At 43.0% G+C, this 26,734-nt stretch overlaps 1 protein-coding gene across 1 annotated transcript in view; it reads left to right on the top strand.

Moving 5' to 3' along the window:
- The window catches only part of LOC149173498 (pachytene checkpoint protein 2 homolog), a 404,891-nt gene that overhangs the window by 130,273 nt on the left and 247,884 nt on the right, over positions 1-26,734 (top strand). Inside the window, exons 7-8 of the mRNA XM_089424627.1 lie at positions 3,247-3,336; positions 3,459-3,534. Of these exons, the coding sequence (XP_089280753.1) occupies positions 3,247-3,336; positions 3,459-3,534 (166 nt within the window). The remainder of the gene's footprint in view (positions 1-3,246; positions 3,337-3,458; positions 3,535-26,734) is intronic.

Consider the following 26,734-nt stretch of genomic DNA (forward strand, 5'->3'; position numbering starts at 1 on the left):
ATTTGCAGGTGTTTTCCATTATTTTATCTGGAGATTTTGTTGTGATTAGTAGGGCTGAGTTTGAGGGAATTCTTGGGGCAGAAATTCTACATTTCTGGAAGTGCGCAAGGGTCTCCAGGTAGGCTTTCACAGGGGCCGGAGGAATAGAGGATTAGGAGAGATAAGGGTCAGAGATTGGAGGTATACCTCAAGGGAGAATTTAGCTAGAATTGGGAGAGATTTCCAGTGTTGTATTTGGGCTTAATTCAACAATATCAAGGCTGTGGGGCGTTTTCTAGCCAAATTGGGCAATTTGCACTTATTAGGGGTCACCGAGGGTCGGAGGATTCAACCCAAACACTTTCTAGGTTTATTGAGAGGAGTCTCTAGTGAATTTTACAAATTTTTTCAAGAGATATTCGGGCTTGAAATCCTCATTCTTATAGTAGGGCGAATTACTAGTTAGCTGGAGAATTTGCATCAATTTGTGGGTTCAATTTTGGCTTGGAGATAAGCCAAACCTTTTCTGGGTATTTTGGGTTTGAGGATAGGAGCTTGTCCTTGCAATTTCAGAGCATTTCGAGCATTATTTTGAGCAGAACTTCCAGTTCCATTTGGCAACCTATAACAAATTTTCTAGGTAGTGTGCATTATCAGTTTGGAGCCATTTTAGTAGTTGGGCTAGTGAGATTTCACCCAGGGTTTGCATAGCTTGCATAGCAAGCCCAAGTTCCATTGTTCTTACTCATTATGTACTAAGATTCTCATTGATTAATAAAATGGCTCAGTTATTTTGCTTATTTTCAATGGTGTTTTGTTTTGGGTGCTTGGGCTTTAATTTTAAATGTTGTTCCTAGTTCATGTTTTTGGTATTTACTTTTATTTTCCAATTAGGAATATTACATATGACAAGTCTCCTTTTGCTCTAACAATTGGTTTTGCAAGTCTTGGTTGTGTTTAAGGCAGGTTACCAAGTCCCATTGGAGCTTGGGGACGTCTTTGGGTAGACCATCCATCTCCAATGACCTCGAGGAGCTCACAAGTCGCTCAAGCTAAGGATTTTCCAAGGACATATTTGACAATTGATATGGGGGGTTTCTATAAGCCTCATATTCTTCCTTCGATCAAATTCGAAATTCAATTTCTATTGGTTACTTTAAATCGTGCTTCTTTTCATGTCAAGCATAAAAGGCTAGATAATTGGGTTTAGGCCCATCTTTCTCTCATTAAATCAGCTCATGCAAATTGATCTTAGTGAGGAAATTATTGTAATATAAGTGTATTTTATATTTGCATTTGATCCACAAACTTCTTGCCATCTCATGCATTCGATTTCCTCTTGCATATTTCAGCCTCTTACTTATCTTGCACACTAACTTGTCTTCTCGCTTTGCATAGGGATTGGAGGTGATTTCGAGTTGGAGGAAGGCTTGGTGGCAAATTTGAGTTTGATAAGTGGAGCTAAAGCGCATGCCTTGGAGTCCTTTCCATTCGAACCTTCAAGATTAATACCCTCTCCTCTCTATTCATCCTCTTCTTCTTCCAAGAGCCTCACAAGTGCGAGGAATTGTAACCTTCATCATTTCATTTTTTCATTCAAGGCTTTCAAGGCTTCACTCAAAGAAGCTTGTCTTTTGTAACATTTCTCAAATCACTCATTGTACCTTTTGGGAAAGAGTATTTTGACATATTGTAAACTCTTCCCAAAGCTAAGCCCTCATATCTATAAGAGGGTTCTCACACAACAAATAATAAAAATTTATTCTTCTTTGGGAGCTTGGGGATCGTCCCCTTGGCATCCCATCCTTCTCTCTTTTGAGGGAAAGTGATCTTGGTGTGTTTGTTGTGGTTTCATTTTTCATCTCTTTCATTTCTTGCAAGTCTTTTAGCTTCTCATTTCTTGTGTCATGCTAATATATTTGATCTAGTTTCATGCTCATTTCATTTGCTAAATTTTGAGCTAAGTGGTTATCTTATGCTTCATTTCTTTTAGCTTTCACTACTTGCTAATCTTCATTCAATCATTTTGCATGTTAGGTTTTCTCAACAAATTTTACTTCATTTCCCCTTACATGTTAGTTTAGTTTCACTTTATTGTAGCGACATCTAATTTCCAATTCATATTGCTCATTTGATTTAGATTTGCTTACATAACCCAATACAATTGGTTTCATTTGCAATTTGTAGCTTTACTTTGAACATCGTTTACAATTTCAATTTATCATTTTGCTTACTAAAATTAACCTCCAACATAAGTTGGTTGTATAGAGACTAGGACCTCTTCCCCAATACCCTTTTCCCAACTTTGTGAGAAAGATAAACACGTGACCAGGCAGTTCATGTTTGACTTGTCCAACATTGGAGTGTGGATGCGTGGGTTGACTTGGTGGACATTAACTACATCCTGTGTTTTTTTGTCCTATTCGGTTCTCTGTTGGTTTCCTTTTCAGAATGTCGCATTGGAGTAATTTATGTTTTTTTATCATGTTAAAAATGGTACACATACTTTATTTTTATGTTGTTGGGAAACTTTCATGTTTTGTTAGGTCATATTCTCAAAGATTTGGTCACTTTTGCAGATTTCATAGTAGCTGATTTGATGCTAATTTTGTAAATGCATGAGCTTTATAGTTCAACCACCTCATACTAATGTCTAATATCATTTTATAAAAGATAAAAAGGCATTCTTTGAGAAGGCAGATCAGTGAGAGTGAATATTTCTTGCCTTTTCCTTGAAACATGTTGGATGGTGTGAAGTCAACTAATACGTCTAAGTGAAACATTCATGAACAGTCTTTGGCTGTGCTTTAAACTCCAGTCCTCTTTCCTTTTATACTCTGTTTTACGAATACCGTGTTATTCAAGATTAAATTATCATGATTGAAATTTATATCATGGTTATAATATATCTTTGAGTATCGAACATTGCATAGTTTGATAAACCATTTATTTAGTAGACATTCAAGATGCAAATTTAATGGGAAAATGGGAAAATCAGTGAATGATCCAGTTGCTATATGGTGGTGTTGTAACATTATTGGTTGTTTACTTTTAGCATATCCTTAATCGAGAGCTTGCACCATCCACAAAATTAAATTCAATAATGAGGCATATGATACTTACAACTGGTAGGATTTTGGTTCCAGCATAGTGAATATAGACACAAGTCTATCCTATAATTCTTGGACTTTTGTTGGTAAGAAAGTCTTGCTTCTTGGTTCTGTTGTTCTTTTTGTAATCCTTCTAACCTTTTCTGTTGCTTTTCAGTGTCATTCTCTTGCATGGTCCTCCTGGTACAGGGAAGACCTCTTTGTGCAAAGCATTAGCACAAAAACTTTCAATTCGACTGAATACAAGGTTTTCAATTCTCTTATCCTCGTATTTAAGTGCTATGTTGTGTATTCTCTAAATTTGACCACATCTACTGTAAGAATCTGTGTATTGTGAAGTTACGACTGCTTTTTTGTTGTTGGATTCAGATATTCTCAGTCACAATTGGTTGAGATTAACGCCCATTCACTCTTCAGCAAATGGTTTTCTGAGAGTGGTAAATTGGTATGTTGCTAAGTCCACTGTTTAGAAAAGGGTCTAGTTTTATTGTTCTTTTTAAATTTATATCAATTTGTGTAGTCCTGTGTGGGTAATAGCATGACAGTCATGTTTTAGGCCTAAATTGTAGCCTTGTGAATGTTGTCTTCATATTTTCTTTCCCAATATTGTCCAATTAATTATTTATTGTTAAGTTATGGTATATTCTATGCTTATAACAGTTTACTTCTTTTTCTTATTATATTCCACAGATTAGCAATCACATGTACATAAAGTAAAGTGCAGATAGAACATTAAACGATCGACAGAAAACAGGCCAAGGCAAGAGACACAAGATGTGGCGGCTAGCCAGGGACAAACCCCACAATGTGTGGGGAAACCCTTTGATCAAATCTTCTTTTATCTTCAATAATTCAGCAGAGAGAAATAGTACAATAAATCTGATTCATATCAGAAGTAGCAAACCCTAGATCAGCAACATCAGCATTAGTGGCTTCATTATCAAACTAGGGCAGACGATATCTCACAAACCGACCGTCGGATTGACTTCATTCCACCACCAAAAGTTGCGGCTTCCAGAGGAGGTTCAGATGAACCTACAATGCAGTTCAGATGAGATCTATGCCACGCAGGTCAATCTTTACTTCTGCAGTTGCAGCTTCAGTTTTAGCAGTTTCCGGCTTCAAACTAGGGCAGTGGATATCTTGCAAACCATTCGTCGGATTGACTTCATTCCACCACCAAAAGTTGCGGCTTTCAGAGGATATTCAGATGAACCTACAACACAGTTCCAAAGAGGAGATCTTCTTGGCCACGCCGGTCAATCTTTGGATCTACAGTTGCAGCTTCAGATTCAACAGCTTCTGCCTTCACATGTGTGAGAGAGAGACCCATTTCTGCGCAGTAGAGAAGAGACTCATTTCTGCGCAGTAGAGAAAGAGATATGTGATGAGAAGAGTGAGTGCAAATGAGGAAAAGTCCTCTTATATTTATACACAACGTTGGTGTTTGAATAGATGCGACTGTTGGGCTTCTGAGCCTACATGAGTTGTAGGTCAGCTTGATAATAATTCCATAATCAAAATAAATTCATATCTCCACGAATACTTATCGGAATCGGATGATCTTTATATCAATCCTACACCTCTCGACGAGAGGAATCTAATAAAAATATTATCAGCCATGAATAAGATGATCCACATGAAGTTTTGCCCTGGTTGCCAATTTTAACACTCACTCTCAACCAGGGAGAACTTCATCTGTAATCTGTCTATCGGTTGTTACCATTCATCCATCAAATGCAATTCCCTGTACAGCCTAACCCTTGCCTTGCTCTGCTCTATTCTGCCTGTTCTGCTTTGTCTTGTTTTGCCCTGTACTGATCGATATTGTTTTGTCTGTTCTGCTCTGCTCTTGCATTGTTCTGTTCTGCTTTGCTTTTGTCCGAATTATGAAGAAGAAGAAATGATCGAGGATGTATCATACTGACTCAAAGTCAGTCTCAGAGTATGTACCACTGGTCCCAGACTAGTCTCAACCAACCTGAAGTCAGCGTCATAGTGAGTACAACTCCACTGGTCCTAGACCAATATCATCCTCCACTGACTCAAAGTCAGTCTCAGAGTGCGTACCACTGGTCCTAGACCAGTCTCAGCCGACCCGAAGTCAGCTTCATAGTGAGTACCACTCCTACCACTGGTCCCAGACCAGTATCGCAGTCTCAGAGAGTACCACTGGTCCCAGACTAGTCTCAACTGACCCAAAGTCACCGTCATAGTATGTACCACTCTCACTGGTCCCAGACCAGTACTGCACTGACACGAAGTCAGTCTCAGAGTATGTACCACTAGTCCCACACCAGTCTCAACTGACCCGAAGTCAGCGTCATAGTATGGTACAACTCCTACCACTGGTCCCAGACCAGTATCACAGTCTCAGAGAGTGTACCACTGGTCCCAAACCAGTCTCAACCGATCCAAGGTCAGCGTCATAGTATGTACCACTCTCACTGGTCCCAGACCAGTACTGCACTGACACAAAGTCAGTCTCGGAGTATGTACCACTGGTCTCAGACCAGTCTCAACTGACCCGAAGTCAGCGTCATAGTATGGTACAACTCTTACCACTGGTCCCAGACCAGTATCATTGATCCCAGATCAATGGAGGTCATCCTAGCGTAGGGAGTACGGTAGATACACCGATGCGTCCATCGGTACTACTATGGTCCCTAACTTCATTTCCCTGCTCATTGATCAGATGAGAGGTACTTCCCATGAGTCCCAGACTGCATGGGTAGGATGCCTCGACAAGAGAACTAATCAATCTTGTCCTCACAGGAGAACACATCAATCCTGCTACAATCGCCATGGAGAACACATCAATCCAAGGCGCCATGGAGAACACATCAATCTAGGCCTCACAGGGGAGCACATCAATCCTGCTACAATTGCCATGGAGAACACATCAATCCAGGCCTCACAGGAGAACACATCAATCCTGCTACAATCGCCATGGAGAACACATCAATCCAGGCCTCACAGGAGAACACATCAATCCTGCTACACAGGAGAGCGAATCATCCTATTCCACAAGAGAGCGAATCATCTTGTCCCACAAGAGAGCGAGTCATCTTGTTCTAGTGCACACCACCGGGGGAGGGTGAGTCACCCTGTGGTCGTATGTTGCTCTACTAAGAACCGCAAGCCCTTAGAGCTCCCAGAGCTCAATGTATGCAACATGTAGGATCCTTGTACAAGGGTTTCTTGACGACTCCTAGTCGTTTGGGAAAATCACAGATTAGATCTTTCCTCGGGGCTTTGACAAGGTGTATCGACCTGTACATCATCTTAATGCGGTGGAGACTCCTTGCTCATCGACTTACCATATCCCAAATGATGTCTATCTGCTAGAGCAATCGACGAATACGGGATTCCTCAATAATCGAATCCCACCTTTGGTTGTTACAGAGAATCACAATGGTATGTGTTCAAACAGCTCACTGAAGAGCTTCCCCAACCAGGCAGCTTCATACAAGATCATACTCATAGATATGTATCCGGTCTCGGAGGTGCTTATGGCAGCTGACTTCTGCTTCCTGCTCATCCATTATATCGAAGCAAAATCCAAAGAGAAATAGCACTAAAAAGTGCTCCAGTGATCCTCCACACTACCTGCCTAATCAACATTCGAATAATCATGCAGTTTCATATTTCCGGTAGTGTATCTCAATCCATTAGTAATTGTGCCATGAAGATATCTTAGAAGATTCTTGGCATCAATGCAGTGAGGCTCAACCAAATATGAGCTCAGAGTGCTAATTGCAAAACATATGTTCGGACAGAGGTTCACCAAGAACATCAACGCGAATGAGTTTTTGAAACTTAGAGGCATTTCCCAAATTTGGTCCGACATCACTACCATATAACTTCTAAAAGTTAAGATCTTCGAGGTAGTCCCAAGCTTGCAGTCCATCATACCAAATCTTTCCAATATCTTTACCACATATTTTCCTTGAGATAGGAAAATTTCCCTTGGCTTCTGCCATACTTCAAGTCCTTGGTCCTTCATTTCAAATTCAGAAGCCAACTCCCTCTTACATTTGTGAATGAGAGGGTCTGCACCTGTTAGAAAGAGGTCATCCACATACAACACCAGTATGAGAGGCTTGTCATCTTCAACCTTAAAGTAAATGTTAGGATCGGATTCACTCCTAGTGAATCCCAACTTCATCAAGTAGCTGTTGATCCTCTCATACCATGCTCGGGGTGCTTGCTTCAGCCCATAGAGAGCCTTCTTCAACCTGCATACATGAGATTTTCGATCATAAATTTCAAATCCTTCGGGTTGCTCCACGTAGACCTCTTCTTTGATCGAGCCGTGTAAGAACGCAGTCTTGACATCCATCTGATGTAGGTTCCATCCTTGTGAAGCGGCAAGGGCTATGATCGAGCGGATGGTCATATATCTGGCAACATGTGCAAATATCACATCATAGTCTATACCTTCCTTCTGGGAGAAACCACGAGCAACAAAACGAGCCTTATACTTTTCCGTACTTCCATCTGCTGCATGCTTTATCTTGTAAAGCCATTTGGAAGTAACAACTGTCTTGTCCTGGGGTCTGGGAACTACTTCCCAGACATCATTCTTCATGATAGACTCATATTCTTTGGTCATAGCATCCTTCTATACTTTATGCTTGACGACGTCTGAGAATGATGAAGGCTTATTTTGTATGATCGTGTTCATGATGGTCAGGTATCCCTGATACCTATTAGGTTTCTTACTTTCACGAAAGGTTCCTCGGGGTGCAACATGTCCTTCAGCATCATCAAGTAGCCCCCTAAACCATGAAGGCCTCTTCCTAGAAAAGGAAGGCTCATGTGGAGGAGGATCAATTGGTTCCATGGGTTCTTCTACATCAGGCATTGATTCATCATCCTTTTCTTTCGGTTCCCTGGTGTTGGCTTCTTGAGAGCTCCTCAAAGTCGGAAGATTGTTCACCTTGCTGAGAGCCATATCTTCGTCAAAGGTGACATCATGACTAATTACGACTTTCCTTTGACCGGCTACATAGATTCTATAGCCTTTAGTATTTTCATCATAGCCCACGAAAATTCCCTTCTTTCCAGATGCACCCAATTTATTTCTTTTCTCTTTTGGCACATGAAAATATACAGGGCTTCCAAAAATTCTAAAATGAGAAACATCAGGTTTCTTATCGGTGAACTTTTCTTCAAGAGTCTTGGAACCCAATGCTTGATGAGGGCATTGATTTTGTACATATACGACAGTGTTTGTAGTTTCAACCCATAGAAACTTCAGAAGTCTTTGATCATGTAGCATGGCCCGGACAGCTTCCTCAATCGTGTGGTTCTTTCTTCCTGCCACACCATTCTGCTCAAGAGTACGTGGTGTAGTAGTCTCCCTCTTAATGCCAGCCTCATATATGCCTGAGTGAACCGACTGTAATATATCAGAGGCCTTGCTTTGGCTTGAAGGGAATGGTCCCCTTTTGAGCTTTCCTTTGGCACATCCCGGCCATACACCTTCTTTCTCTACTTGGAATTTGGGCATCCCTATTACCATCTGTCTTACATTGGGTAGAGCTTTGTAATGAAGGTGGGCAAACCTCCGATGCCAAAGTTTGGACTGAAGAGTTACAAGACATGACACCTAGCGGACTTCCATCGACCTGATATAATGAACAACACTAAACCCAAGAGCAAAGGCATCTTTAACATTATTTTTCCATATACATACCTTGCCATTGCTGAAGGTTACCTTGTAGCCTTTGTCTTCCATTGCCGAGATGGACACTAGGTTCTTTTTGAGGTCAGGTGCATTTAATACATCTTGGACTTTCTAGCCTTCTTGAATGGTTGTCCTCTTCCTCGATCCCCAGCTCTCCTCTTACCTTTGCTGTTGAATTTGTCATTCCTTTGATTTGCCATCAGAGGGATTTTGATCATCGTCCCGGTGTGAGTCCTTTCTATCAGGGCACTCCCTTGCATAGTGACCTGCTTTATCGCAGATGTAACATCGTCCTTTTCTTCCACCCTTAGGTCCAACCTTTCCTTTTGATTTAGTCTCGGAATTATTTCTTTTCTTAGCATGAGAAGAAAAGGCAGCAGGAGGACCTTTAGGCATGGGCATTTCTTGCTCTTCTTCCCTTGTTTCTTCTTGAATGCATCTAGCCATTAATTCCTCGAAACCAGGAATTACATTATAGTTCAGAAGAGTAGTCCTGAACACGTACCATTCGGATGGTAATCCTCCAAGAGTCGTGAGTGCCATTTCCTAGTCTATCGTAGATTTCCTTGGAGGTGTCCAGTTCAGAGATGTAGGCCACCAAGTGCTTGTTGATAGAGTCCCGGATGATCTTCTATTTTGATTTCTTCAGTTTTCCATTTGTCCCATGCAGCAGCGGATGCATTTGACGGAGGCTCAATAATATTGCCTCTTACATGGTCCAGCACTCCTGGATCTTCTAGGGTTAGATCAATAGACATCTTCCATGCGTGATAGTCATCTCTCTCACGGAGCTTGTCTTCGGCAGGAAAGAGTGTTGAGGACCCCATAGTTCTTATAGGATAGCCTTGCCAATCTTCTCTTCGGTGATTGCTCTTGCTTTTGCTCGGGCTTTGTCTTCACCTCAGCTTTGATACCATGTTAAGTTATGGTATGTTCTATGCTTATAACAATTTACTTCTTTTTCTTATTATATTCCACAGATTAGCAATCACATGTACATAAAGTAAAGTGCAGATAGAACATTAAACGATCGACAGAAAATAAGCCAAGACAAGAGACACAAGATGTGGCGTCTAGCTAGGGACAAACCCCACAATGTGTGGGGAAACCCTTTGATCAAATCTTCTTTTATCTTCAATAATTCAGCAGAGAGAAATAGTATCTCCAACTGACCCTCAAGCCTCCTCTTATACTTTTCCTGTTGAGTCTTCAACGACCGAGATTAAGTCCCTAATCAACGACTCATATTAGATTTGGCTTGATCCATGTCATTTAGAACAATCTCACCCAGTTTTATATTAATACCCATTAATATTTTAATTTTCCTAAGTTTAGGCTTAGGAATCCCATTAAAAATATTAATTGTTTTAATATCTCTTCAACCGAGTGGAATTTCCTCAACCATTTTTGGGTCTTGGAGATTTTATGTGCCTTAGCCTCTCCACCAATTTTCATGGCTAGAGCACATCCAATGCTACCACAAATCAACACTCTCTCTTAGCGAGGAATGTGCTCTAGTAATGCTTCACCATGGAAACATCACACTGATCCTCCGCATCGGTACTTGTGCTGATGCTTGCCCTGATGCCTCACACCATCTGCACTGCTGCTTCCTGTACTGTTGCCCATGACACTGCTACTGCCACTGCTACATCCGTACGCAGCTCCCTCTCAATATGATGCTCATGTTGCCCCTAACACTGCCACTGCTAACTGCTGCATTGCAAATCAGTTACCGAGAAGTAAGTAACTGATCTACCCATATACTGACAGCCCGGTCAGTCTGGAAGCCTCATGAAACTGAAGCTGCCTCAGTTGTTATCCTGTGCTGCCACTGCGCTGCTGCATACACCTCTGTGCCTCTCACACTGCTGCAACCTTCACTGCTCTGCCTCAGATTTCTGCACCCAAGCACTACCTTGCTGCTTCACTACACTTTGCTCCACCTGACCTCTGTCATCCTGCTACTGTCGTTAGGAGCTCCCGTAGCCGGATATGATCCAAGAGTTTGGGCGCCTCAAGGATCTTGCTCCTTGATGTAGTCCTCTTGACTACAACTCAATGTCTCCCCACCTCTTCTCTAGAGGTGAGTGAGCACTCATGGCCACATCGTCATCACCCTTGACCTCTTGCTCCACCTTAGTTGGAGCTGCCTTCGAATATGAAGATTCTCCCTTATTCTTCTTCCTGGGACATTGGGATGCATAATGTCCCAGTTGTCCACAATGGAAGCACTTCACCTTGGAGATGTCCTTCTTCTTCCTCTTCCCTTGCTGTCCCACATATGCGAAAGCTGCATCCTCCTCGTCTTCTTTCTTGACTCAAGCTCCTCTGCCACTGCTCCCCGCCTTGGTCATCCTCTTGAGCTCTTCTTGTCGAAGAGCTGCCCACATCTCCTCCCAACCTGGAAGAGTAGCCCTGCCCAAGATACTTTGGACGAAAGTCTCCCACTCCTCGGAGATCGCATTCCGGGCGGTCCTCACCATGAACTCCGGATCTGGCGTAGACCCCACAGACGTGAGCTGGTCTAGAATCTCCTGCAATCTGAAGAGGAATGGATCTATCTGCTCCCCCTTACTCATTTGATACAACCACAACTGATTCTCTAATAGCATCTTCCTTGCACGAAAGTGCCTTGATACAGAGTAGTCAAGGTGTCCCACATCTCCTTTGCTGTGTTTTTCTCAGCAATATGTGGTACTCTATGATCTTTGACCCCTTCAAGGATCATACACTTTGCCCTTGCCATTACATCTTCATACTTTTCATTTTTAGCTGGGTCGACTAAGATGGCCACGACTCTCAACGGAAAGTCCTTGATGTGATGTCGATCCAGGACTGCTAGGATCCTGGCCTTCCAGATGACAAAGTTGGAGGTCCCATCCAACTTGTCCTGATCCCTCAGTTCGTTCACAACCATTCCTGCTCCTTTTTAGACTCCCTTTGAGTCTCGACTCCCCTCTTGGAAATCTCCCTCCGAGTCTTGATTTCCCTCCTAGAAATCCTTCGCCAATTGTCGAACCGCTCCTCTCCAATCCTCCTTGCAAATGCAACTCATATCTGGATTTCTTGGCTAGAAATCCGCGAAGGCAGCGACTCCCTCTACCTTGGTTATGTCCCGTTAGGTATTGTTCTGCTTCGACAGAAACAACACCCCACCAACTTCTCAATCACAATTTGCCCACAGCTCCGTTGGCCTCGACAACTGAAGAAACCAAGCCTTCTAGCTCTACGCAATCTCGACAAAGGCTGAATAGTTCCTTTGGCCAACTGCGTCAATCCTACCTGGCTAAGTAGGATGACGTGGCTCTTCGTGAGCCTCTTCTGCCTCTCTGTGCCTCTGCGCTGGCCTTCTCCTTGGCTCGAAATGATGACGTAGGCCCTCTGTGTCACTTCTTCTCGACCGCCTTCTGCTTAGGAGCAGCTCTGTCTCTCGGGACAGTTGCTTCTGGTGCAAATTCTTGAGATTTCTCCTGCTGGCGTCTTCAGTTCTCCTGTGATCTGTAACGCTCTAATACCATGTTGAAATTTCTAAGTCTAACACGTTAGAAATCCCTAATGCATCTTCTGGTTTAAATTCTCCTACTTGTTTATTACATTGACAAGTTATTTATAAATATAAATACTGAAAATAAACATAGATGCAGCCTTAACTCATATACAGATTGACAACTGAAATACTGAGACAAACACACAAGGGACACCGTTATTTTTGGACAATCGTCCCCGGAAAAACCCAATGCGAGAAAATCGGTGCAACAGATATGAGGGTTTTATTATTAAGCAGCTTTTGAGTACAACTAGGGTGCCAAAAATGGCTCACCCAACAGAGATTGTTACACGACAATAATACCTCTTCTTGGAGATAGATATTCAGCCTCTGAGCTCTAGTCTGCCCCACGAAAATCCTTCCGGCGCTTCCTCTTGGCCCTGCATCAGCCTTGCTAGCTTCAGCTCAACTCGTGAAGCCTCCGCGTCAGCCTTCTGGCTCTCTGTGCTAGCTCTTTGGCCCTTTGCGTCAATCACGTAGGCCCCTTAGCCTCTGTGCAGTCCCCAACTGCCTTTGCGTAGCTCTTGTTACCTCTGTGTAGCTCTCGTTGCATCTATGTCAGCCTCTTCGGTCACTGCACTGACCCTCTGGCACTATCCCTGCATCTCAGTTATGTACTCACTGCCCCTCGCTGCAACAAACCACTAGTTCGAATTTTCTCAGCAAGCCCCTTTCTAGAAAATCGAACTGACTGATCAATATGGTGTATCTCCAATTGACCCTCAAGCCTCCTCTTATACTTTCCCTGTTGAGTCTTCAACGACTGAGATTAAGTCCCTAATCAACGACTAAGATTAGATTTGGATAGATCCATGTCATTTAGAACATTCTCACCTAGTTTTATATTAATACCCATTAATATTTTAATTTTCTTAAGTTTAGACTTAAGAATCCCATTAAAAATATTAATTATTTTAATATCTCTTCAATCGGGTGGGATTTCCCCAAACCATTGCTGGGTCTTGGAGATCTTAAGTGTCTTAGTCTCTCCACCAATTTTCATGGCTAGAGCACATCCGATGCTACCACAAATCAACATTTAGGCCGACTTGTTCTAGCATATTCCATCATCGTTGTAGGCCGACTTGAAGACGATAGATGACAAGTCCTTGGAGGATACTTTACATAGACAATATTGACCTTTTACAAAGTGTAACATGACTTCATTACATTACAATGACTCTTACATTTTATGACTAGATGACAAATAAATCCTAAAGACTCTCAATGGGAGTCTTGACTCAAAAACAAAAGTCTTGCTCATGAAATCCATGAAGCAAGTCAATAAAATAATTTCATTTTTCTTAGTTATATCTCATTACATAAAATCATATTTACATGTCATTATGAAGACCGAACCTAGTTACACTTTTCAACAATTTATGTTGTTGGAAAGAAATATACATGGGAAGTTTGACTCAATAAGAGACCATTTAGTTTATTGGGTAAGGATTAAAGATGTTTAGAAATGATGGGTTTGTTGGAGGGCGGACTGCATCTGCCTATATTCCAACGTTCTATCTATTATATACTAGATACCGTTCATAATGTTGATTTTTGTGTGTAGCTCGTTAGGTACTCCAAGCCCTAGTGTTTGAGGGTTGGAGGTCAAAGCGCGACAAGTAGGCTTGTGGGCTTAGAACCCAAGCCTGGGGTTTTTCACCCATAGATGTTTGGGCCAAAACTATGACGAGTCTTCGACATGTGATGGATGAAGATGATAGCTCTCGGCGAGACGATTCTAACACAACGAGAATCATCTGATTCCAAGTTGTCGTTGGGGAGTTATGAATTTTTGAAGTAAAAGTGTAGGTTTGCACAAGAAGTGTCAAGGTCGGCTTAATGTTATTTAGGCTTGTGACAACTTGTCAAGCCATAGAGTGACGTTGGAAGGAGCCCCTCATTTATGTATAAAAAGAGGGTGAAGGCAAGGTTAATGGGCATCCAAATAGAGCAACACGTATCTTCAGAACAACTCGTGGAGGAGAGGGCTATCTTTGTTTTGAGGCCGTAGCAAGAGAGGCTAGGGCAGCGAGGTTGGAGGTCTGTTTCAAGGGTTGAACAAGGGTTCGAAGGCTGTTGAAGGAGGCCGAGTATACTTGCAGGTAGGCCAAGGCCTTAAGGAGCTGAACACAGCTCTGTTTTAGGGCTATCGTATGGGTTGGGACCTTGTTTGAAGGGTATCATAAGCTACGATAGGGCTGTGTGGTAGGCCGCAGGCCATACCACCACAACAAGGGTTAGCGTGGGCAATATTAAGGGTTATTTTGTGCCCTAACCTTTAGCATAGAGGAGAAGACTCATACAAAGAGAGGCCGAAGTCATTTGAAGACTGTTTGGTGACTGTTTTAAGGGCTGTTGTAGCATTTGGGTGCCCTAACCAGTCATAGTTAGAAACAACAATAAAAGCGGTATTGCAGTGACGTTGAGATGTGTGTTGGATCCTAGTTTGAGGATCAATTTTGGATTAGTTAAAGGCAACCTGTGGAAGTCAAGGAGGAGGGGCAGATCTGGTGATTAGATGCCCTACACTAGTGACAAATTCCATAGTGATTGCGCAACAGACTTGCAGCAAAAGATTGTTGTGGATTGTGAGAATTCTATCACTGCAGCAACTGATTTACTTTTCCTACTTATTTCACCATAAGCTATTCATGAAATTACTTCAACAAATATTAAAATAAATACTGCTGCAAATATTACACCATAATACAGAAACAAACATATGCACACATTGACACAGTTATTTTGGACTAATGTCCTCGGAAAAACCCAATGTGGGAAAACCGGTGCAACAAGGGAGGATTTTATTATTCAGCAATTTTCTAGTACAACAGGGTGCCAAACTGGCTTACCCACAGATAGACAAATCTTCCAGCACTTCTTCTAAACCCAGCGTAGGCCCTACTGACCTCTGCGTCAGCCTGAAACCCTCTGCGTCAGCCTACTGAGGCTCTGCGCAGCCTCTCTGGCCTTCTGCGTCACCCCTGCAGCTTCTGCGTGGATGACGCAGGTCTTGTTGGCTCTGCGCAGTCTCTGTTGACTCTGCGTGGCTTCCTCTGGCCTCGCGTTTGCCTCTTCTGCCTCTGCGCTGATCTCCCATCCCTCTGTTCTGTACTTGCTCCTTCTTGACTGCTCTCCAGACCACTGGTTCAATTTCTCAGCAAACCCCGCTCCAGAAATTGCACTGACTGGTCTCCCTCAGTGTGTTCTCCAAGTGACCCTCAAGCCTCTTATACTTTTCTTGTTGACCAATCAACGACCGAGATTAAGTCCCTAATCAATGACTAAGATTAGATCTGGTTTGATCCATGTCTTTTAGACCGTTCTAACACAATTTCATATTAATACACATTAGTATTTTATTTTCCTTAAGTTTAGACTTAGGGACTCCATTAAAAATATTAATTATTTTATCTGAACTATTTAGAATCTGCCCAAACCCTTTTTGGGTATTGGAGATCTCATGTGCCTCAATCTCTCCACCAAATTTCGTGGCTAGAGCACATCTGATGCTACCACAAATCAACAATACTACCACAACAAGGGTTAGCGTATGCAGTATTAAGGGTTGTTTTGTGCCCTAACCTTTAGCATAGAGGAGAAGACTCATACAAAGAGAGGCTGCAGTCGTTTGAAGACCGTTTGGTGACTATTTTAAGGGATGTTGTAGCATGTGGGGGCCCTTACTAGTCATAGTTAGAGACAACAATAAAAGCGGTATTGCAGCAACATTAAGATGTGTTTTGGATCTTAGTTTGAGGATCAATTTTGGATCAGTTAAAGGCAACCTGTGGAAGTCAAGGAGGAGGGGCAGATCTGGTGATTAGATGCCCTACACTAGTGACAAATTCCACAGTGATTGAGCAACAGACTTGCAGCAAAAGATTGTTGTGCATTGGGTCAAAGTGTTGACCATTGCTTGGGTCAGTTTGTGGGCTGCTTGTAGGAGGCCTTAGGAGTTGTTTGGAGGAGCCCACGTGGATTGTTGGGAGGCCTACCAAGTAGCCAAGGTGACAGCAGACACATTAGATTGAGAGGCAAGAGGACAACAACAAGGTATGTTGCAGATGGACCCATGTATGATGGATTGATGGTGTCCTAGGTGAGGACACATTGATGTGCCTAGATTTGTGCAATAGCTCCTCTATTGCAGAAGCAAAGGGCGGATTGGTGAAGTCTGTGGGCAACCATGTGTAAGGGTCTCCTAGGTGTGGGGATGCCCTAACTAGGAGCAGATGCTACAACGTGGACTTGGTCTCTCGTGGACTGTTGGAGGGCAGTGTGAGAGAAGACCAAGTGTGGATGAGATTGGGCACTTATGGTCTGCTGGAGGACAGCGTGATAGTGTCCAAGTTGGAGCTCGATGATGTAATATCCCTTATCAGGGGAATCCCTCAAACCCAAGCAAACTCCAACCAAAGAAATAACAGTAGTGCCACATACAATAATGCATACATGGAATATAAGTAGATACTTGAAAAATGCAGAGAGAAATGCCAAGCCATTTTATTATACTGAGCAATGGAAAGAGTACAAGAGGTGATTAAAAATATGGCACCTCGACTTGCACAAGGCAAGCGAAGAAATACACTCAGAATGGTAAGGAGATGGCCTCTCTCTGAACTGCATCTAAATTGCTGGAGAATTGCTGTGCTGCTGCTACTGTTGGAATCAAATGAGGATTTGGGGCTATTCCCCTCCTGAGAAAATGCTGAAACTTTGGAATCAGCCTCTGCGCAATAAACATAGAAAAGCCCAAAAAGCTTTTCTAAAATAGCTTACCCCCGAAAATCACCCCCTTGGGGATCTACGCAATCCCTCAAGGCTCTGCGCTGCCCCTAAAGAGAATTCTCCAAAACTCTACCCAAAACTCTGCCAAAATCCTCCAATATGCAAGGGCTGATCCCTTGCTCAATCTCCAAGCTCAAATCCTCCACACAAACCTAGTCCGGAGTTCCTACCCAAAGAGACTGTGTCCTCCCCTCTCAAGACTGCGCAGTCATCAAATGCTCAGTTCCTCCTCAAATCCAAAAATTGCTCCTACAAAATACTGCTGAAACTATCTTGCCCGAGCAGGCACTCGAAGTCCCGCGGGGCTAAGGGTGAGATCTCCGAACGGAGACACTTGATGCACTAAACAGTGCTACAAACAGGCTAAACAGCGAGCGTGTTCTAAGTCGAAGTGACTAGCTCAAATGCAACATAATCGAATGATCCAAAATGAGGAGGCTCCTCTCCTTTATAGTGTTGGCCTCTCTCAAAACCCTAAGGCCCACCTCCTCCAACGTAGCCCCTCTCTTGCCACGTGTTCCTTCTCCATCTGCGCAATCCCTAAGTGTCTACATGGGCCCCTTCTCTACGTGGTCCTTGGGCCCCCCTTGCTCCCCTTTTAAATTACAACGTTTTGCTACTAGGGAGTGACTTTATTCATAAAGTGAGTTATGTCCCCCTTTCCTCACCTTTTTATTTATAAATAACTATAGAAGGTAAAATTGAGCAAAATCGAATTTTCCAATTAGCCTTGGCTAATCAGGAATATTACGGTCTCCCCCGGCAAAATGTTGCTCGTTCTCAAGCAACTGAAGTGATGGATGCTGCAAAATTTTCTCACTCTCCCAAGTGGCATCCTCATCCGGTAAATTCTTCCACCTCTCCAAGAATTCTCGGACTGTCCTGCTCCGTAGCTGCCTCTCCCTGGTATCACTAATAGCCTTTCGCTGCAACACCAAATCCCCCTCATCATCCGTGGGTGGTAGCTCATTTGTCACTGTCACCTGCTGCCCCAATGCCTTCTTCAGGCATGATACATGGAAAACATTGTGAATCTTGCTGCCTTGGGGCAACTCCAACTCATACGCAACCTGTCCAATCCTGCGTATCACCCTGTATTGCCCATAAAAGCGAGGCTTGAGCTTATCAGCTCCCTTCTACTTCAGTGACGACTGTCGGTATGGCTGTAATCGTAGGTAAACCAAGTCCCCTACCTCAAACTGTCTCTCCACCCGACCCCTGTCAGCATATAGCTTCTGCTGGTTCTGCGCTGTAGCCATATTATCCTTGAGAGCTCGGAGGTAACCCGACTCTCTTGGATCCAAATCTTGGCTCTCGGAGCCTTGCTAGCACCAAACATCATGTCAGCAAAAGATAAAGGATGATATCCATACAAAGCATAGAATGGTGACATACCAATGGACATGTGATGTGTAGCGTTGTAGCAGTACTCCCCCATATGCAGCCACTTCAGCCATGCTCGCTGCTGCCCACTGACATAGTTACACAAGTAGCCCTCCAGCCACTTGTTAACTATCTTCGTCTGCTCGTCTATCTGTGGGTGATAACTGGTACTTGGTGTCAACTCCGTCCCCACCAATTGGAAAAGCTCTTGCCAAAACCCGCCCATGAAACGGCTGTCCCTGTCATTGATGATGGTCTTAGGAAGACCATGTAGCCTGAAGACCTCTCTAAAGAACAGCTCGGCCACCTGCGCTGCTGTGTAGTGTGCGGATATGGCGAAAAAATGTGCATACTTTGTCAGTCGATCAACGAAGACAAAGATACAATCCTTGCCCTGCACCATGGGCAACGTTGTGATGAAGTCCATCAAAATACTCTCCCATTTCCCCTCCTGAATGGGAAGAGGCTACAATAATCCTACGGGATGGCTCATCTCCCCCATGTTCCTCTGGGAAATATCGCACTCCCGGATATGCTGGAGTACGTCCTCCTTGAGGCCCTTCCATGAGAACCTCTCTCTAATGGCCTTGTAGGTTTTGGTAAACCCCTGATGGCCGACCAATGGTGAATCATGTGATGTATGAAGCATCTTCTTCTTGAGCTGAGATTCCTCAGTCAAGAAGATCCGGTCCCTATAGTAGATGATCTCATCGATTACCCTGTACCTGTCATCTGCCACTTACCCATCCAGGACCTCACATGCAAATCTGTCCTTGGAGTACTCTACTAAGAGTCGAGCCCTCCAGTCTGTGTCCAAGCTCATAAGAGACAACGTGGCTGGTCTATGTGAAAGGGCATCTGCTACCACTTTGTTCTTACCCTTGACATACTCAATGTCAAAGTCATATGCTTGGATCTTACTGATCCAATTCTGTTGCCTCTCCCGTAGCTACTTCTGCTCCAAAAAGAACCTGAGGCTATTGTGATCAGTCCTCACCCTGAACTTGTTACCCACTAAATACTGCCGGAATTTGGCCAATGCATGCATAATGGTCAACATCTTCTTGTCGTATATGGAATACAACCTCTCATGCAGAAGGAGCTTCCGGCTCTCAAAGGCTATAGAGTGACCTCCCTGCATCAACACTGCACCGATCCCCTCTCCCGACGCATCACACTCCAAAACAAATGGCTGCAAAAAATCCGGCAATACAAGCACTGGGTAGCTGCTCATAACCTCCTTGAGCCTGTCAAAGGCTCGCTGCGCTGTATCCGACCAACTGAATGCCCCCTTCCTCGTCAGATCTGTCAGGGGTGCAGCAAGCTTTGAGAAAGTCTTGACGAACTTCCAGTAGTAAGTACAAATGCCAATGGATACCTAGAGTTCTGTCACGTTCCTCGGCTCCGGCCAATCTCTGATGGCCCTGATCTTCTCCTTGTGGACTCTCACTCCGTATGATGTGTCCTAAGTACAACATCTTTGTCAACCCAAACTCACACTTGGAGAGCTTGGCATAGAATTGTTGCTCCTCCAAGATGCGCAACACTGTCTCAATGTGTTGGAGATGCTCCTCCCAAGTCCTGCTGTAAATGAGAATATCATCAAAGAACACCAACACAAACTTCCTTAAGTGACTGCGGAAGATGTGATTCATGCAAGACTGGAATGTAGTTGGGGCGTTGGTTAGCCCGAAGGGCATCACCAGAAACTCAAAGTGCCCATAGAGACACCTGAAGGCAATCTTGGGAATGTCCTACTCCCTCACGTGAATATGATGGTACCCAGGTCTCAAATCAATCTTTTAGAAGAACCGTGCTCCTCTCAACGCATCCATAAACTCATCGATCCTGGGTATGGGGTACCTGTTCTTCACGGTCTTCTTGTTCAGGGCCCTGTAGTCAATGCACATCCTCAATGTGCCGTCCTTCTTCTTCACCAACACCACGGAAGAAGCAAAAGGTCTCGTGCTCGACTGAATGTGCCCAAGAGCCAGCAACTCCTGAATGGCCCACTCAATCTCATCCCAATAGGCCGTGGGATGCCTATAGGGGGTAGTAATCACTACCTGTATGCCTTGCTCAAGCTCAATGGTGTGCTCAAACCCCTGGTGCGGTGGCTGTCCCGGCGGAATCTCCCCAAACACTATGGCATATTGGTCAAGGATGGACTGTATCTCTGGGTGCACCGTCTGCCTTGTAGTCCCTGCCTCTGATGCACGTAGCTCCACTGCCCACTCTACGTCTCCCTTCCAGAAGACTGCCTCCATTCGATGAGTCGAAACAGTCTGAGGCGGATATGTGTGTTGTCCCCGTATCTTTTCATGCCTCCTTGTCTTCTCATCATCCCACTCCATCTCTAGGGCCTTCCAATCTGTCGTGACCTTCCCTAGAGTGATAAGCCACTAAACACCCAGTATCATGTTGGTGTCCGGAATATCGACCACGAAAAAGTGGTCAGTCAGTGTGTAGGTGCCCATCGTCACTGATAACTCTGGAAAATAACGAGCACACACCATGGTCTGATCTCCTGGGACCAAAACTGAAAAGCTATCAAAGCTCTCTGTCTATATACCTCTCCGCTCAACCATCTGTGCATCGATGAAGTTGTGGGTTGCCCCAATGTCAACCAAAACTAATACTCGCTGGCCACGTACTGTCCCCTGTACGCGCAACATCAAATACTTGGGAACTCCTCGCAATGCTGCAAGGGCCCCTTTGGTAGGTGCAAAAGCTGCACCACCTACTGGTGGTGGTGGAAGTGGCAAAGGATCTTGCGCGGCATGACTATCTCCTATCTCCACATCATCCTCCTCATCCTCTTCCCTGCTGCTCTCGGAGAAGACCTCAATAAAATGTGCTTTGCCAGCAACACATCTATGTCCTGGTGCCCACGACTCTTGATAGGTAAAGCACAACCGCTTCTTCTTTAGCTCCCTCCTGGCATCATCATCAATCTATGCTCGTCCTGGATTCCCCTTTGGAGGCGGAATCCTCACATCCTTCCCCTTAGGCTGGAAAGCCTGTCTCTGGGGGTAAGGTGTCCGAGTCCTGGGTAAGGCATCCTGTAAGTCCCGGGTCCTGCTAATAGCATCCTGGAGTGTGGCTGGTCTAGTGGATCTGACTAGACCCTGAAGTGGCTCTGCTAACCCCTCAACAAACATGTAGATCCTCCGTGCCGCGGATAGATCTGGCACCATCACTGAAACCCTCAAGAAGTCTGCAATGTAGGTCTCTGGGTTCCCGGTCTGTTTGAGCCTCGTCAGCTCAACAAAGTGTTGTTCCGGATCCCTCCGGTCAAACCTCTCTATTAGTCTCCTGGTGAACTCGGCATATGTCGTCACTGTGGAGTGTCCGAGTGTAACCAACCCATGGAACCACCAGTCCTGGGCCTCACCATCCAAATGTAATGTCGCCACCTTGATGGCCTCTGTCTCCGACATCTGGTTAAGCTGGAAATAGATGTCCAGCTTCTCCACCCAAGACTTTGCTGAATTGTTTGATGAGCCATCAAACGTAGGCAAGTGGAATCTACTAGCTATGCGGTGGGTGTCTCCATCATGATAATGCCGGTATCCTCTGTGATGGTCGCGGGGTCTACTATCCCGCTCGAGATGAACAAAGTCTTTGAATGAGAGAGCATCCCTGAACTCCTGCCCATAGGCCTGGTACTCTGCGAAATAATCGCCCATATGACTGGGCTCTGCCTCCTGCTGTGCTCCGGCCTGCGTGTCTGCTCCTAGGAAAGTGGGCATGGTAGAGCGTGTAGGGGCATGTGAGGCCATCTGCTGAGTAGTACCACGCTGAGTGGCACCCTGCTCTGGCAAATGGTGGGATGTGCCCGATCCCTCACCAACCTGGAAAACCTGTGGGTTCTCACGCTTTCTAGCCTCCACCGCCGTGAATCTCTGCCCCATCACCTCTATCTGCCTCGACAGATCCTACACTGATTTGAGGAGCATGTCCGCAAATCTATTCCCATCCTCATCTGCCATCGGATCCTCCTGCTCTGCATCACCACAGGCTCCTCCTGTTCTATGTTCACCACAGGCTCCTCCTGTTCTGTCTCTACCACCTGAACATAGTCTCCCTCTCCATAGGTGTTCTCGAACCTACGCTCAATATCTCTGTATTTCCTACCTCTGTAACAGATGTAGGGCTTCTCCCTCGGTGTCATAGACTGCTAGCTCCACAGGCTGAGCCAGATCTATGCTTTGATACCACTGTAATATCCCTTATCAGGGGAATCCCTCAAACACAAGCAAACTCCAACCAGAGAAATAACAGTAGTGCAACATACAATAATGCATACATGGAATATAAGCAGATACTTGAAAAATGCAGAGAGAAATGCTAAGCCATTTTATTATACTGAGTAATGGAAAGAGTACAAGAGGTGATCAAAATGATGGCACCTCGACTTGCACAAGGCAAGCAAAGAAATACACTCAGAATGGTAAGGAAATACACTCGAGCAGAGGATAAACCTACTGAAGTGAAGACACATGCAGAAGTTGCAGTTCAAACAACGGACATTCCAAACGATGATTTAATATCCAACTCAACAACAATAGTGCTTGAAGGAAATCAGGAAACAACCACTAACATGATAAGGGAAAGTCCAACCAGAAGAACTATTTATCGACATCCGAATCATAGGAGCAGACTTTCCAATCAATCTACGTACCAGTATCACTCTAAACATAAGCAACAAATTTATGTTCGCAAGAATACTAAATTTTGCAGAATCCAGTCTTACAATAACTATTTATCACAACTTTTCAGAGATCAGAAGATTCCCAGAAGATTAATCTTTGATGGTCCGATCCGTTCTCAGTATGACAATTTTGTCTATCACTCAGAGCATCATATCATCTTGTATCAACGAAGATGAAAGTTAAGAGACGAGAAGATATTCTCAGTAAGCTTTGAGGACAAAGCTTCTTGAAGAGAGAGGCAATGTTATGAATATAATTCATATAAAAATAATAAATATAAATATAAATATAATAATAATAAATAATAATTAATTAACTAATGGTTAGTTAGTTAGTAATGAAAAAGCATGTCTTAGAGACATGACCATTCATGAAAGGGCACCTGCCTAGGGAATATAAGAAGACCCGTATTCTCATTTGTAATCATCTCATTATCTTACATCAATTCATTATACAATATTCAATAGATAGTTTCATGTCTTATAATGGACATTTACATCTTTGAAGTATTTTAAAGATTTCTGCTGGATATATGACTTTTTGGTCATTACACAAATGTATTGCTTGCAAGTACAATAAATTGCTCCAAATGAAATGACAAAAGAATGTTTCAAGAGATAAATATCAATAACCAAAATGCCACATAAACATGAGTTGACAAAATGTATTGAAGCAATGTATTCAAGAAACTTATAGAACCAAGTAGATGAATAAGTGAAAATAGTCTATGCTTGCCAAATAAATATGAAACACTTGCTTGTTCAAAAATAAATATTGCATGTAAATGGATTGCACAATACAAGTACTTAAGGAATGGAAAGAGCAAACATAAACCAATGTTAAACTTATGCAAAAATAAAAAGAGAAATGAGTGCTATGTTAGAGAACTAATCATGCATGAGTTGAACTTTAGCAAATGAGATTAGCAAAGAAAATTAGAGCAACTAAGATTAATCCACCCACAAGCAAAGATCCTCCCTCTGAATAGGGAGAAGGGATATCATGGGAAAAATTCCAAAGCTCCCACCCAAAATAATCAGCCTTTTATTAATTTGGTTACAAGAGATGAGAACCCTTCAAACGCCTCAACCAAACTCAAGGAGAGTCTTTACAATAGTAGCTTGGAAGCTTGAACACTAGACTTCCTCCTTGATAAATTAGATTGATGCAAATGAGGCACAAAGAAAAGCCTTCAAATCTGAAATTTAAAGGACTGATGGAAATTACAAATCAGCCACTTGAGAAATCACAATGAATGCAAAGGGAGAGAAACTAAGCCTCCTCCAACTCTTGGCCTTGAAGAAGGAAACTTTCAGCCTTCACAACAACCCCTGGCCTCCTTACAATTGGTTCCAAATAAGCTCTTGGCCTCGTCAAAGAGCCTACACCATGATGCCAAAGGTTCTGCAAGAAATATGTTAGTAGTTTTCAAGAGCTCCTCCTTCAAAATTGCCACCAAAATGGATTTATAATTCTGTTCAAAGAGGCTGCAAAACAGATTTAAAAAAGTGAGTGGAGAGAGCATGCAAGAAGGGAAACAATAATTTACAATTAGTGTACAAGAGCTAGATCAAATTATGCAAGTAGAACTCCATACTTGTCTAGCTAAAATCATGCTCTAAATAGCTCATAAAATCATTGAAAGCACAAAATTTTTGATCAAGAAAAATATTGAATTGAATTTTATGTGATCTTAGTAGACTAGAGGAAAGGAAACTCCCCTTTTGCACTTTGTTTGATGAGATCCTTGAGGCAAAATTGATTGGGTCCTTCAATCCTTGAGCTTGAGAGTGAGTTAATCTATTGGAGACTTCTCCCATGCCCAAGTAATTCTACATAAAACTTCAGAATGATTTTCTACACACTTGGAAATAGATATTAACATTCATAAAGGAATTAGAGAGTATAATGGGTGAGAGAACTAGAGATTCCTCCTAAAATCACCTAGTGCTTTTCACTCCTAAAATATTTCTCTAAATAAAAAATAAACACAAGATAGCTTGCATATATTAATCCAAATGAATGGCAAGATGATAGCTAACATAATCCAAATTGCATAGAAAAATGAAGCACATAAATCAAAACAACATCACCTCAAAGAGAGAAGGAGAACACCATCAATGTAATACCCCAAAGTCTTTTTTATTAATTGAAAGCAAGTACAGAATCCGATAGTCTCCTTAAGCCCAATAGCTCATTACCAAGATACAATGAGAGAGCCCAAAGCTCATCTAAACAGGAGAGATGGGAGAAATTCCCAATGAAGAACCATGGGACAAATGTGATGATGACAATCCCAAAGAAACCCTCTCCATGCAAATCAAATTCCACTAAGTGGCTCCACGCATTCCAAGAAGCTTCCATGCAATTCTGGACGACGAACTCGTGGTGATGGAGGAGGGACATGTATGTGGGGGTGGAGTGGTAGGAGACCACTCTCCACTCATCTCTTGTGGAACTCCAAGTCAAAGCCCACCAATTGGTGAGTCATCTCCTTAACTCGAGCTATCCCCTCAAAAAAATGCGATTTGCCTTATGGAACTCGTGGTCCCCTCCAAGAGAATTCAATTTCCTTGGAGCTCATGTCTTTTACTCAAATTGTGGGGTCCATATCAGCTTTGAACTTTACTTTAATTCCTTGATGATTTTCCACTTTATTTCCACATCATTTAGCATGTGTGCATATTTATTTTCTCCAAATTATTTAATTGTTGGCCCAATTTATTGCCACATTTTCCACAAAACTTAGGAAAAGTGGGTTTTGAGGGTCCATAACTTATTTTTCACCCCTCAAAGTGTGTCTTAGTAAAAAGTTGAGGGTGAGAGGTGTAATTTTGAGCACACATACCCCATACAACTTCTCTATACATCACTTATTACATTTTACAATCAAAATTTATTAAAATTTCCGTCTTGTAGGATATTTTAAAAAATAAAAACTGACCCCTAGACCTAATCAAATTCTGCAATTTTTTTTGAGTGATCTAGTATGGTAATATACAATGACTGTTATGCAACCAACTCACAAAAACTCAAGGCCTTGCCATCAAGTCACACTCTGACTTTGGGGTTATAGCTTGAAAGAAAAAAATCAATTAATAATTAAGTGATAAAAAGTACCAATAATTAACCAAGTAAAAAAAACCTTCCCATAGTAAACTGACTTGATGATAATGGCCCAAGTTACCTAGGCCTGTTACATGACTCAATTCATCATACTAGCATTACTTTACAACATCCTCGTAGGGCTTGTGGAATCTGAGTACAATATAGAAGAAGATGAGAAGAAGAAGATAGAGCTTAGAAGCTTTGGTGATCTCTGAACTCTAATGGTATATCAATCCTCTGACATATCCTCGAGCATGGAGTCATTAAATCTTCAAGTACATTTTAGTGGTCAACATCTTCAAGTACATTTCAGTAGCGTCCGTTTGAAATATCATCATATGAAATCAAATACTTAAATGAAATACTAAACTAACACGTTGAAATAAAGAACTACTCTAATAGC

The sequence above is a fragment of the Pinus tabuliformis genome, chromosome 4_2 (genome assembly GCF_031772625.1).
Source record: "Pinus tabuliformis cultivar Carrire ecotype Pingquan chromosome 4_2, CPIR1, whole genome shotgun sequence".
Lineage (NCBI taxonomy): Eukaryota > Viridiplantae > Streptophyta > Pinopsida > Pinales > Pinaceae > Pinus > Pinus tabuliformis.